This window comes from Pagrus major, chromosome 6, assembly GCF_040436345.1.
Source record: "Pagrus major chromosome 6, Pma_NU_1.0".
NCBI classification, from domain to species: domain Eukaryota; kingdom Metazoa; phylum Chordata; class Actinopteri; order Spariformes; family Sparidae; genus Pagrus; species Pagrus major.
The window spans coordinates 19,506,388-19,520,886 of record NC_133220.1 but is presented as its reverse complement, the minus strand read 5'-3'; the positions used below and the strand labels follow the sequence as shown (position 1 = coordinate 19,520,886).

The 14,499-nt window shown below is 40.5% G+C and overlaps 3 protein-coding genes across 3 annotated transcripts; 2 read left to right on the top strand and 1 right to left on the bottom strand.

The window, feature by feature from the left end:
- Positions 1 to 1,183: 1,183 nt before the first annotated feature.
- med20 (mediator complex subunit 20) lies at positions 1,184 to 3,596 on the bottom strand. The gene is made up of 4 exons (XM_073469026.1): positions 3,503 to 3,596; positions 3,080 to 3,225; positions 1,689 to 1,942; positions 1,184 to 1,603 (listed from the first exon to the last, which is right to left on the bottom strand). Exons 1-4 carry the CDS (start codon positions 3,514 to 3,516, stop codon positions 1,382 to 1,384), a joined length of 636 nt encoding a protein of 211 aa, XP_073325127.1. The 5' UTR covers positions 3,517 to 3,596; the 3' UTR covers positions 1,184 to 1,381.
- A 154-nt stretch (positions 3,597 to 3,750) lies between these two features.
- On the top strand, positions 3,751 to 9,581 carry bysl (bystin-like). The gene is made up of 7 exons (XM_073469025.1): positions 3,751 to 4,155; positions 4,751 to 4,907; positions 5,036 to 5,174; positions 6,034 to 6,167; positions 6,263 to 6,423; positions 8,580 to 8,682; positions 8,854 to 9,581. Exons 1-7 carry the CDS (start codon positions 3,891 to 3,893, stop codon positions 9,206 to 9,208), a joined length of 1,314 nt encoding a protein of 437 aa, XP_073325126.1. The 5' UTR covers positions 3,751 to 3,890; the 3' UTR covers positions 9,209 to 9,581.
- Positions 9,582 to 10,318: 737 nt separating this feature from the next.
- Positions 10,319 to 14,459, top strand: ccnd3 (cyclin D3). Its single transcript, XM_073467840.1, is given in 7 exon segments — positions 10,319 to 10,824; positions 10,905 to 11,120; positions 11,488 to 11,650; positions 13,033 to 13,103; positions 13,105 to 13,161; positions 13,163 to 13,177; positions 13,447 to 14,459. Coding segments are annotated over 7 exon segments (927 nt in total). The 5' UTR covers positions 10,319 to 10,584; the 3' UTR covers positions 13,612 to 14,459.
- The last annotated feature ends 40 nt before the right edge of the window (positions 14,460 to 14,499 follow it).

The window sequence follows — 14,499 nt, the reverse complement described above, 5'->3', positions numbered from 1 at the left end:
CAGTGTCCCCGAAAGCCCCGCGTTCACCATGTGTCAGCTGGTCTGTGCTAACCTCATAACATGCATGTGGGGATGAGTGGCTTTACAACACAGTATCAGCTGGATGTGGAGGGGACTTCAAGACGAGCCTCAATCACTGCAAATAATCCTGATTTAATAAAGGATACGACTGATGTCAAGTAGTGTTCCAGTATAAAGCTTTAGAAAAAACACACACACAATTTAAACTCATTTTAACATTTATCTGTGTTATTATTATTAGTGGGTTTTTAAAAAAATAAAATCCCCTTGCTGATAAATTTATATAAAAATGAGCCATCCTTCTTCTGTCTGTAGTCACTACTCTGTTTCTCTGTACTCTGGTTACACATCACAAGTAAAAATCTATGAACACCAAAATAATCTGAATCTGCAAAGTAACAAGTTACTTACAGGGGCACTGTGGACACTACTGGAAATTAGTTAGGGGGTGCATATATGCGTGGGCGTGGATATGCAATAGCAGTCAAATGAAATGTGTTGCATTAGTTTTGGGGACCAAAAATAGTCACAAAACACAAAATAAAAATTCAGATATGTCACAGAATAAACAATCGAGTGAAACACAAAATATCCCAATATTCCTAACTGATTTTGAGTGGTGTAGTTTTGGTGAGAAAATTCAAACTCTGAATTTTAATATTCACTACATTAATGTTTTCATTCATTTTGCCTGATCAGACTCACTCATTCTTCATGGAGGACATTTTGACAAGTCACAGTAAGAAGCACCAGTGTAAATACTATTACTCATAGCCAAATTCCCTTTAGCCTTGTCATGATTTTTTTAATGTTGTCAATAATACCTGTGGTTTGCCTGCTTTTACAAGGAAAATGTAAAAAACCTCTGTCGTTGAGAAAATGTCTCCTGAATGTAAACCATCAGTGAACTTAGATCTTCAGGTCTCTGCACTGATGCACAGAGACTTCCTTGTCCGTATGTACATCATTAAGGTTTTTCCTGTTCAAAATTTTATTAACTAATTAAACATAAGCCACCATCCATTGCAGGAAATCTAATAATAATTATGTGTTCATTATATAGATCTACACATCTCTACAGAAGGTTACAACCTCACCAAGAGGACATCAGAAGTATGCTTGTATGATAATAAAAGAAGAAACACAGAGACTCTGGCAAATGTCCTCTTTTACGTCTTTTTATTACAAGATGCTTTATCAAACAAGAACGTGTAATGCAATACTGAAGCACCAGAAATGGAAATAAAAAATCCAGGCTTTCAAAACTGCCTGGATACCATGCAGATCCACAGGACCAGAATTAAAGCAATATCAATACAAACATATAAAAAAAATAGATCTCTCCATTACCACCAACACCTCATCGCACGTTACTTCCTGGGACTTGAAGTTTACGAAGTTTGTTGAACAACTCCAGGTACTGAGTCATGGTGTCAACAGAGTCTGCTGGTGCGAAGAGTCCTTCGGGCTTGGCAGCAAACACAGACGGCAGTTCAGGGACGCTGGAGCCGAGAAAGGACTGCATGAACTCCTTCGTGAGATTCCAGCAGTCGCCTGGAACCACACAGGGACAGTACTCCACCTGAGGAAGCACACCTAGAGTTAATGTTGTCACAGTGTGACAATGTAATGTTTCTACTTGCAATAATATTCATTTGATGACATACCTCTACTGATATCCCTCTGGCGCTGGAGCTCATTGTCACAGTACCGACTTTTATCAAGAAGTCACAGTAGCGGTATCTGGCACCACGACACTCCACCTTGTGCCCCTTGGCATTTTGGAAGTGACTTTTTAGCTTCACCATGAGAACGTCAAAGTTAGCGTCGGCTATCAGGCAGGGTCCGCCTTCAAACAGAGCCAGGCAGCTCAGGGGAGTTTCAGAGTTGTGCATCACATATAGGAGTTTGGACGGCTGACCTGTGACAGAAGGGAAGAATGACTGTCAGAGGTGTCGAGTAAAGGAGTTTATTCACTCAAGTACTTGTGTACAGTTTTGTAGTATTGGAACTATGTATTCTTACTTTTACTTTAATGGTCCAGTTTGTAGGATTTAGTGGGATTTTGGGGTAGGAATGAAATATAATATTTATTTTTTTTATGTTTTCATTTGTGTATAGTCACCTGAAACTAAGAATAGTTGTGTTTTTGTTACCTTAGAAGGAACCATTATATCTACAGAGGGAGCAGATCCTCTTCTATGCCATGTTTCTACAGTAGCCCAGAACAGACAACCCAAACACTGACTCTAGAGAGGACCTTTCTTGTTTTTCGCAGCCACAGTGGGGGAGGGTAAGACGAAGGGTATTCAATTGGTTGCAATATGCCACCACTAGTCTAGATGCCACTAAATTCTACACACTGGACATTTAACACAATGCAATTTGTACATTGTAACACTGTAGTTACTACAGGATAAGGCTTTCCATGTAAAAATACAACAACATGTTAAAATATGATGAACTGTTACAGTTTAAATTAGCCAGCAGAACCCGACCAATACACAATACCAATATTAGGGAGTAAGAAATTCACATACCAATATATCAGCCCATATACATATTTTTTGCAGCGATGCCTCAAATATGGCTATAAAAACACTGTGTGACGGATGTAACAGAGGCAGGATATTTAACAGTTTAACAATAAACCTTTATTGCCCAAAGTTACATCAGTGCACTGAAAAAATAAACTTTCCTGGAAATTTTACAATTATAAATCATCTAAAGCATCCTTTTCAGCATTATGTTCATACTCATTACGTAAGAACAAAAGTTTTAATATGGGACAACATACACGCGGATAGCGATAAATCTGCGATAGGCCAATGATCGGTCGGGCTCTGGTATCCCCTATCCCTCATGAGTATAATAAAAAAGAGCCATACGTCAGTATTGTAAAGATTTACTGTCTTTAAATGCTCTCACTATTGATGGCCGATATATGGCCCTAAAATAATATTGCAAAAAATCTAAATTCAGAAAATCACATCACTTTAATGCAATCTATAAGAAAGACTGGGTGAAATGAGAGTCATAGAAGAGATCTAGTGGTTACCGCTGACATTCCCTGTTGCATGGTATGTCTCACAGTCTACACAGAAGCTGCCCTGCTTCACTGCACCCAGCTGCTCCAGCTTCTTGTGCAGCATGTCCACTGTCTGCTGCACACTCTTCCCCTCAGCCACAGGCACCTGGCACACACTACAGGACAAACAAGGCACCACATCACACATACAGCAGCGTGCTCTGTAGGGAGGAACTGAGCAGCCAGGTAACATCTGCTTTTTCTTTGGGATGGGAATTAAACGTTATCGGAACTACAGACAGAGCATCGTGTGAATGAGCCTGAGCGCTGAGACGTGATTAAAACATATGAGGCGAGATGCTGAAGATAAAGCCATTTATAAATTAAGTAAACAGTGCTCCAAAGATAGTTAAAATGTTATTAATAGTTAAAATCGTAAAGTAGTTATCTCACCAAGTGACCCCCATTGATGTTTCGTCTCCAACTGTTTTTCTGCCTTTCGGTGGAGTACTTCCGGGTAAAATATGGCACTTCCGGTAAAGTTAAATCTGAGTATTTACATTTATTTATTTATTATTTAAAAATACAAACAACCAAGAGATATTTTTTTCAACGTACGATGCTGATATTCTTTTAATGTTGTCGACAATAAAGCAGTTTAATGCTAACTTTACTTGCTAGGTTAAAGACGTAGCTGTGGTGCGTCACTTCCTCCTGGTATGGACGCCTGCACGTGTTGAACAAGCAACTGTTTACAGTTCTTGTTAATTTGAGACTTTAGGTCGCGCATGCCAACAGAAAACAACAGTACTGTAGCGACAATTTCTTTCAAACTACAGTGATGCCGAAAGTTAAAAAGTCCAAGGGCGGAGGAGGAGAGAAGAGCGGAGGAGCGGTGGCGCTGGCTGACCAGATCATGCAGGCGGACACGGTGCGAGCCCGAGGCCGGGTGAAGACCAGAGACAGCCGGCCAGAAGACGAGGACACGTACGTGGACGAGCGACTGTCGCGGAAGATCTTACAACAGGCCCGGATTCAACAAGAGGAGCTTCAGGCCGAGCATGGGCTGGCACCAGAGAAGAAGAAAACACCCGTCACTGTTCTCGGTAATTTTTTTTACATCTATAAATTATGTTCTATTTAAATTTACAAATATTTGAATGGAGTCTGGTGTGGCAGAGCTGATGGCACCAGCCTCGACTACAAGTGTCCATATTAGCACATTTATTTAGAATTTAAAGGGGCACTATGTAGTTCTGGCGAAGAAATTAAAACAATGTTTATTTTTTCCACAACTGAATAAACCCCAGAACACTGTGTGAAGCTAGAAAGGTGGCAGGGTCCGCCACATATAAACAAAGTAAAACAGTATGAAATTGTGTTGTCCTTTTAAGGTCAGTTTGCTCTTCTGATTAAAATGTCTTCCCCAAAACTACATAGTCCACCTTTAATTGCCATTTAGTTTTGCTTGAAAAATGGCCAAAACGATTAATCGATTCTGAGAATAGTTGGGGATCCATTTTTTTTGGATTGAGTAATTTATTAATCGGCTAATCGTTGCTGCTTTACTTTGAAGCTCCTTCAGTTGATTGTCTCAATAAAGGAACATCACTTGACTACTAAGGGAATATGTTTAATGGTACAGTTTGAGTGTGACAACCTATTTGACCTTTTTTTTAAAAACTTGTAATCACATTTCAGGGTCTGGCACTCAGGACGCAGACTCAGATGAGGAGTGGCCTGCGCTGGGAGCAGCAGGTGCTGGTGACGGCGATGCTATGTGTGACACTGAAGTCGTCGTCGACGCTGACGATGAGAAGGCCATGGAAATGTTCATGAATAAAAACCCTCCAGTGAGGCAAGATACAACATAATGATCACTCTATTTTACAACTAGCTGTAGACATTGAACCTAAATGACACGCACCATGAGTTGTAATTCTACTTTAAATGCTTAGCTGTGTTATTACTTTGTGTTCTTCGTAGACGGACCCTCGCTGATATTATCATGGAGAAGATTACGGAGAAGCAGACTGAGGTAGGAACAGTGATGTCAGAGGTGTCGGGGTGTCCAATGCCCCAGCTCGACCCAAGGGTAGTGGAAGTGTACAAAGGTGTCAATAAGGTGAGTAACATCTGTTTTCTTTAACTGAGTGCACAGGATCCCAACCTACAGTATATACACATGGGTCATTTAAAAGGGAAAACATCAATAAATGAGTGAAGAAAAATAAAGAATAGCAGAGGCTTTAATACAGGGAACAAGTAGTTACTCGATGGTTAAACTGTGAAAGTTATGTGACTCATTTAATGGCCATCGCACTCCTGATCAGACACAAGTTGATCACCTGTAAGAGATACAGTGGCCTCCATCAACATCATCTGAACACCAAATAAGGGAATAATTTCGGAAATGAGGGCCAACAACTTTATTGAGACCTTTTTACCATGTTTTTTTTCTATGATTTGGTCCCATTACTGTGATTGTGCACAGAAAAAAGACTCTTAAATGTCAAAGTGAAAACAGATCTCTACAAAGTTATATCACTTACAAATATAGCAGCTAATTAAAGTAGTAAATTTAGTCAAATGATTTGTGAGTGATGGCCTTGATCTGGGCATGGACCATAAAAAACATTGTTTTCCCTTAATGTTCATCACTACCGAGGTGCCCTCTACTCCACTGAACCACAGCTGCTTCAGTGGAGTAAAGGGTTAAGACAAAAAAAATTTAAAAATTTCAAGGGGCTAACTGTATTTTTAAAAATAAAGTTAGGTCTCTGCATGACACAAAATGTGCTGGTATAAGTAGTGTTTGTGTACCTAATATAATAAGTGTTTTGCACAAATCAGCAGGTCTCATTAAAGAACTGTTCTTCTAATCTGACGCAGGTGTCTGTTTAGTGCCTGACTGTAAATGTGAAGAATCTGAAGACCTCTGAGAGCCGTTGAATGATGGTTGTTGTTTCTGTTCTTTGCTTCAGGTTCTGTCAAGATATCGCAGTGGTAAATTGCCAAAGGCTTTTAAAATAATCCCAGCACTTGCAAACTGGGAGCAGGTTCTCTATCTGACTGAGCCTGAGAGCTGGACTGCAGCTGCCATGTACCAGGCAACAAGGTAAGTCCCCAGGTGGTACAAAGAGAGTTTTTATATGTACTTCACGTATTCCAACATGGTACAATGACGTATTTTCTTCCGTACTTTTGTCATAGAATCTTCTCGTCCAATCTGAAGGAGCGAATGGCTCAGCGGTTTTACAACTTGGTGTTGCTGCCCCGAGTACGGGATGATATCACAGAGTACAAGCGACTCAACTTTCATCTCTACAGTGCTCTGAAGAAGGCCTTGTTCAAACCAGGAGCATGGTTCAAAGGTGAGGCATCAAGACTATTTCTTAAGCATATTCAGCTTTATTTGCAGAGCAATAAGATTAAATCGGCATTAGGGCTGCAACGATTAGACTATTTTAATAATTGATTAATCGTTTAAGTCGTTTTTCAAGCAAAATACTCCAAATGTTTTGTGAGAATTTGCTGTTCTTCTTACACTATAATAAACTGAATATCTTTGGCTTTTAAAGTGTTGGTTGGATAAAAGTTACTGGATGACATCAGCATGAGCTCCAAGATATTGTGATATACATTTCATCATTTCATATAATTTCAACAGTCAATCAAGAAAGTGTTCACGATGTTGCTCGGGCATCACTAGTTATTGTTTCATGAAATGCCCTATGAATGCCGGGATTTGCTCAAGTCACAAATGACCCTTGGAAATAAGAAGTGGGTGAAGTGATTGAAAGAGAGGATTTGACAGCTTGTTGCAAAGAACAAAACACAAGCTTTCTGGGACGTGTCACGTTTCTAATTTGAGCACTAAATTTAGACATTTTACCCTGAGGACACTGATGGCGGATTAGGTGGCGTCCACAGGGTAAATAACACTTTTGGCTCTGGAAGCACAGTATTAATTAACACACTCAAATTTAATTGGGTCAAAACATCCTTCATATATCAAGAATTCCTCTTAGCCAATCATTGTTGAGGATTTTTTCCTTTTAATCCCATCAGTCCTGTGTGTTCACACACTGTCCCAGATTGAATGGGACTATTTTTCTCCCAAACATCCCATGACCCATATTTAGAAAACCACCAGTATGAGACAACACCACAAGGTGGCAGTGTTGCTCACAAATACGCTGCACCATAGACCACATACAGTGAGAATGAGAGTGCTCATTGACCACAAGTGATTGGTATTCAATTAATTCTTCCATTACTGAAGTTAATTTGATTTACTCTAGAAATTAAATATTTAGCAGTCTCAACTGTGTGTTATTGAATCAGAGTAAGTACAGTAGGTGTTGGGTTACTAATTAAGTGCCTTTTTAAAGGGTTTTATTAAAGGGGCAGTCTGCCAATCTTAAATTTCAATGGCAATTGAGTTCCTGTTATTACCATTTTCCGACTTGTAAGTGGCATCCTAAGTATAACTGGGAAACTGAAGTTCAGAACTACCTTAAAACTTAGCAAATATGGATGTTTGACATCACAGTCATCAAGTTATTAAAACCCAGATTTAATTGATAGTGTTATGTCGTCAGTGCATAGTATTTTTAACTCTAAGGTCCGGATCAGACAAATACTTGTTGCTACAGTCGTAGTCGCTTTAAAAACACCTTGGAAAGTTCTGTTTTAGACAAAGCAGCCTGGTGCGCCTGTGGAGCCGGGCTGCCTGTACATCCAGCCATCATAGAGTGCTGAAGTCACGCCCCTTCCAGTGGACCTGATGGGAAACTATGTATGGTAGTGAATGGAGACAAATAATTATTTGATCCCTCTTGAATTGCGCCATGAACTACACGTGTGATGTCAATTTAAAAGATAATTTTCCAAGACAAGAAAGTCGCAGTTTGTCATAATTAAAGTAAAATAGTTTTGTGTTAAACCACTCAGTGAACTACATCGCCTTACTGAACACGTCACCAACAACAACATGGCCGCCAACTCGGCACAGAAAAGGTACTAAAAAAAGATGAAAATCACAATAAATCTGGTCATATTGACAACTGCAAGTTTTGTGAGCCTTGCGCTGAGAAGTTGAACATATTTCAACTTCTAAAAATCATGAGAAATGCAATGTGCAGCACAGGAGAGGAACTCCCCCAAGCGCCGTACCATAGGAAGACAAATGTTTTGCTGGCAATGGGTTCCTAGTGATGCGTCTTGCTCAAAAGACAAGTGATTGGCACACAGCCACCTCTGCTTATCATGCAAACATTGACTTCTCAGATGGCATGAATTCTCTTGAGTCGTAAACCTGGGAATATCTACCATCCGTCAAATATTATGTGAACACAGCTGGAAGATGCTGATGACTTGTATTAGAAATGTGAGATTCAGTGTTTTTTTTAGGTGTATGAGTCCCTTTTTATCCAGTTTAATCTCTTTACTGGGGCCTAACAGTCAGGTTTAACATGGCCTCTGCTGGAGTACTGTCGTAATATGTGTTGCCTCCTCTGTCACACAGGTATACTGATCCCTCTGTGTGAATCTGGGACGTGTACTCTCAGGGAAGCCATCATCATCGGAAGCATACTCACAAAGTGCTCGATCCCTGTGCTCCACTCCAGGTAAGGTTTCCTTTCCCTGCCACACACCAGCAGACAGATGTCCGCTCCTATCATTAGATGGAAGATTCAGCCAGTTATCCCTGAAAGCTTTGTATTGTGTTGGAAAATTAAAGGTCAAGGTTGCATAACATGTCAGGTTGTATAATGTGCACAATCTTTCTTGTCTTTCAGCGCTGCAATGCTTAAGTTGGCAGAGATGGAGTACAACGGCGCCAACAGCATTTTCCTGCGACTCTTGCTCGACAAGAAGTACGCCCTGCCTTTCCGTGTCCTAGATGCCTTGGTGGCTCACTTCCTGTCTTTCCGCAGTGAAAAACGCGTGCTTCCTGTGCTGTGGCATCAGAGTTTACTCACCCTGGCCCAGCGCTACAAGGCTGACCTGGCCTCCGAACAGAAGACGTCACTGCTGGAGCTGCTGAAGATACAAACACACCCTCAGATCTCTGCAGAGATTCGCAGAGAACTGCAAAACTCAGAGTCGAGGGATATTGAAATCGGGCTCCCTGTGACGGTTGAAATGGACTGAGGTTTCAGTGTGGTCTGACACATCCTCCTTCTCTGATGCAAATGATTCATAGTTTCCTCACCATGAAGAAAACATTGTGAAAACTTACTTCTTTATTCTTCCTGCTCCATTAAAGGACAGTTTCAAAAGATGGCTGAGTCTTGGCAGTCAAATTCTGTTCCCTGCTTGGACGAGTTTGCACATTCGAAGATGCACATCAGTACTGATGTTAGATGTTGTGGTTTTGTATCTTGCATTTCTGAGCTTTTGTCCTGCAGTTTCGGTGCAGTGATCACCTGGAATACAAAGACTGGCATATGTGTACATTTGGTTGAAAGCAACTTTGTTGTTTTGAAGCAATAATTTGGATTAAAAACAAACTGAATCCTTAAAATTTTGTCAAGCGTCATATGTTGTCTCGAGGTTATGTTCACGTCTGTTAAGCTTTACACAAGATGGATCAGGAAAGAAACAGCAGGGACTGAATTGGATATGTTCAAACCAGTCATCATGACGTGATTAGTAGTCGCAGCCTAGGTTGTGTCTGAAATCACCAATGCATTCACTACTTTCTACTCACTACATAGGGAGTCCTATATAGTGAGCCCATAGATCAAACAAAAAAACACTTCTGGACACCACTCAGGTCATCGGCCGGGCACGACTTCACGATGCATTGTGGGATACTTTGCGTCAACTATATAGGGTTAAATAAATCTCACTATACATTTGGACAACACTACAAAATGACTATATACTCACTATATAGTGGACTATATATAGTCCACTATATAGCGAGTGATTTCGGACGTAGCCCTCATTTATTTTAGCTACATGCCTTGGTATCTTCAAATGGGAAATACATTACGATATCCTAAGTACACCAAATTTTCTCACAAGTTTAAAAATTAAAAAATGTAAGTCGAAATGTAGCTGATAAATAAAAGACTGCCTTATCATTATATTCAAATTCATTTTAAATTTATTTTTTTTATACCACAAATTGCAAGAGGATGCCTTGTTTTATTGAAAACATCCTTTTTCAGATGTAACTTTTTAGTTTAGTTCAGTCAACATTGGCTGACTCTGGCCTCCATGGCCGCTCGATAAGTAGGCCAGAGAAGCCAGACTCTGCCTCATTAGGTTGACATTTTTGACAAATTTAAGATATTTCTCTTAGAGCATGACTTAAATTGCCGAATTTGATTTAAAAGGTAAATCTGGAGCGCAGCTGAGCCTCTCGTTGCTCTGCTTCAAATCGAGGTGGTAGTTTGTGAGTCGTTAGCTTCACGAGTTAGCAGCAAGCTAACGTTAGCTAAAATAAGGCGGCAGCTGCTAACAGCTAGCTCAACGGGTCATTGATATTTGAGTGATTGCTCGACGCCATATTGAATAATATGGCTCTCTATGAAGATGGACAGCCTCAAAGTCGATTCAGAGACACAGATGGAGGTGATACGGGGTTTGGTGTGATACTCCGGGCGGCCACCGACCCCGCAGTGAGCGGTGACCCCAGAGCACTGCACCGCCTGACGGCCATGGAAAGCACCTTCCAGGCCCGCCCCTGGTACTTCGACGGGGTCCAGACAGTAGTCCAGCCGTACATGCGGAGGATACTGGCAGTGTGGATGTTTCAGGTACTGCAAATCAATTAAGTGTCCAAAACTGCCTACATTTCACATGGGTTGACTTTATACAGCAGGTGGCTGTTTTACAGGTGTGTGAGGAGCAGAAATGTGAGGAGGAGGTGTTTCCACAGGCGGTGCACTACCTGGACTGTTACCTGAGCCGTTTCCCCGTTGAGAAGTCCGAACTGCAGCTTTTAGGGGCTGTTTGCATGTTCCTGGCCTCCAAAATGAGAGAGACTGTCCATCTGACTGCCAGCAAGCTCTGTATCTACACAGACAACTCCATTTCAGTCTCAGACATCCTGGTAACTCTTTGTTTTTATATAAACTACACACTGTATGTAGGATAACAGAAGTGCAGATTCACAAAATGGAGTTTGAGGACTACTAACACACTTTGTTATGTCTCCCCACACAAAGATCATGTTTACAATACACAGTCACTAATGAGCTATAATTTGCCTTGACAAATGTTGACTAAGCCTCTAAATGAGGCCTGGAAGCCCCAAAACACTGGATCACACCTAAATGTAAAAGTCATGTCGCTTTAATTAAGTGTAAGATGTTACAAGCAACCAGTGTCCATTCTCTGCAGATAATGTCTATGTCATGTAGAGGTTTTCATGCCATGGCACTATGATGGATTGTTTTGGAGGAATATGTGTGTTGCAGCAGTGCGAGCTGGCAGTGGTGTCCAGGTTAGACTGGTATCTGGCCTCTGTGGTACCCTCCGACTTCCTGGAGCCAATTCTTCACACTCTCCCCTTTGTTCGGCCCCACCACTTTCCAAACATGCGCAGGCATGTTCACTCCTACGTTGCTCTGGCAGCCACTGGTGAGTTACATAACTGAGTTACCAACACATGAGAGGTTTTTTTCTCCAAATGTAATACCACAAAGGACAATATGCACCAGGAGTTGATATAAAAAATATTTAGAGACGTCATTCCAGTGCAATAAAAGCAGGTATTTTATCTGCCTTGTGATTGAATCAGTGATATTTTTTTGTTAGAGAGCATTAAGTGTAGCTGTTAAATGACTTTCTACGCAGTGAACAATGGACACAAAGCAGCCATAACTTTGATTACGATGTGTCAGCAGTTCATTTCGGAGACAGAGAGCTGAGTTTGTGTAATCCTGTATTGTCTGCTGTGAAAGACCCACGTCCGACCATTCAGCTGGCTGATTTCCCACGAATCTCTGTGATGCTGCCCGAGGCAGCAGGTCACAGGGATACAGTCAGTTAGTGCTGTTTTAGACTATGACATTACAGCTCATAAAATTCAGATAACTCCTGTGTCCCGATATCGTATCCCATTCAGAAAGGTGTCTGAGCAGGAAGAGAATAGCTGACTCTTTGTCTCAGCAATTGCCTGCCTGAAGCAATTAGGATATAGTGTCAGATTATCAGGTTTTGGGAAGTGTCTGCTTTTGAGTGTGTGCTTTTGTCCATCAGGGTTGTGTCCACAATGGTGCCATCCGTCTAATTGTCTTCATCCAGCCCGTTACTGACTTTCTCACTGTTGCAATAGTCTGCAAGTACTGAAAGGTCCAGTGTGCAGAATTTAGGGGAAGAAATTGAATGTAATATTAATTAGGGATGCACGATATATATCGGACCTTTAAATTATTTGATAATAGAGATTATCAGCTATTTATCGTCATCTGTGATATTATAGCTGATAAATAAAGCCAATAGCATGAAGCCAAATTGGTTTCATTGACTTAACAATAGCAGCATATACAAACCCAGATACAGTACGTGGCTGTTTGCAAGCCTTGATAAATTGGTGTGCAATTCACCAATAAACACAAAGAAGAAGGAGACAACTGGTTGTTATTGGTAAAACATGTTCTCCAAGGGTTCAAAGAGGAGACCTTGAGTTTAAACAGAGGAAATACTATTAGAGCTCTGAAATGATAAATCATCCATCTGTGCTCACTACATCTGAGGTGTGTGTAAACTACAGGAACTTCTTTTAAAATCCAAAATATTAAATTGTCTGTTATCTTATTGGTAGCAGGTAATTATCGTTTATTGGTATTGGCTGACAAAAACCCATATTGTGTAAGAATCATGGTGTTTTCAATGCCTTAGAATGAGCCTTTTACACCTACAGAGGAAGCCAGTCTGCGAGTTACAAGTGGTTATCAAATTAGCAAATACTGGTTGTGGTTCCTTTGAATTTTAGAGTAATCTTCCTCTCTTATCCTCAGAATGCAGGTTTTTAGTGTTCCAGCCCTCCACTGTTGCATGTGCCTGTGTGAGCATTGCCACGCAGAGGCTGAAAGTTAGTGGACGCTGCGGTCACGTCTGATTCGGTTATGAAGTTTCTGACTGACCTTTTTGTCCATTGATCTGGTAAGGGTAATGTTTAACTTTCATTTTTAGATGATATCTCTTTTGACTTTGCCCTGTTGTCAACACTCACTGGTATGTTTTTGATCATTTTAGCCAGCACGCTGAACAAACAGTCTGAGAAAAAGAACAAACAAACTTTAAAATGCATGTCTAGAAGAGCAAAAACACACACATGTACTGTAGTATCGGTCATGATTCATAGAAAAAGTCTGCCCATGACCTACTGATGAACCTTCTGGTTGTTTCTCTCTTAATCCGACCCTCAACAGAAATCTGTCCTCCTCTGCTATGACCAGCTAATGAGTGTGTTGGAGCTCAGCCTGCCCTCATGTTTCCAGGCTAGTGTTTGCAGATCAGGAGCTGACAGCTCAGAGATCAGCTACACCCCTGCTGACATTCAGGATGCTGTATGGACACCAGTGACATCAAGCTAAAACACCCCTCCCTGCTATGAATGGCAAGAATGAAATGTACGCTGACAGCCGTGAGACAGAACAAAAGGCCTAAATACCAGGTGAAATGTGTCTTAACGTCATTTCTCCTTAATCTTAATTGTTCTTTTCATGTTGATTGTTTTAGAGATCCCTCTGCGACGTGTAGAGCTTCTGCAGTTTGAAAAATGTTAAAGGTGCATTATGTAATTTTGCAGAAGAAATTTTAATCAGAGGAGAAAGATTTGTTTTTATACCAAAACAAACTAGATAAACAAACTTTCTTTGTTTTCATGACTGACTAAACAAACTGACCTTAAAGGACAACCCAATTTCATACTGTTTACCTTGTTTATATGTGGCGGACACTGCCACCTTTCTAGCTTTAAACAGTGTTCTGGGGACCTTATTTTCCTCTGAGTACAGCTTGTTTATTCAATTGGGAATGGGGAAAATACATATTTCAGAGTTTGTATTATTTCCTCATTGATAGTTTAAATATTAAAATTCTGAGTTTGAATTTCTTCTCAAACTACATAGTGCCCCTTTAATTGTCCATCCCGTTGCTGCTTATTTTAGTATTTTGCAGTTGCTAAAGCAGCTTAATAAGATAGAATGTAATTGTTGTTGTGCCTTTGATCAAATTTAGGGCCACATTAACTTTTTAGTGATATTATCAGTTGAACTGCACTGTATCCCAATAGCAATGTTTGCACATTTTGACTGTAATATCTTCTGAACATGTATTCATTAATATTTTTGTATTTATCTGGATTAATTGAAAATGTAATATTGGCTCTATATCTGGACAGCTCTGTTAGGTTTTGAATAGTTGTTTCTTCATGGTTTCAACACATTACTGAATTCCCTTGTGATACAGATCAACACTGT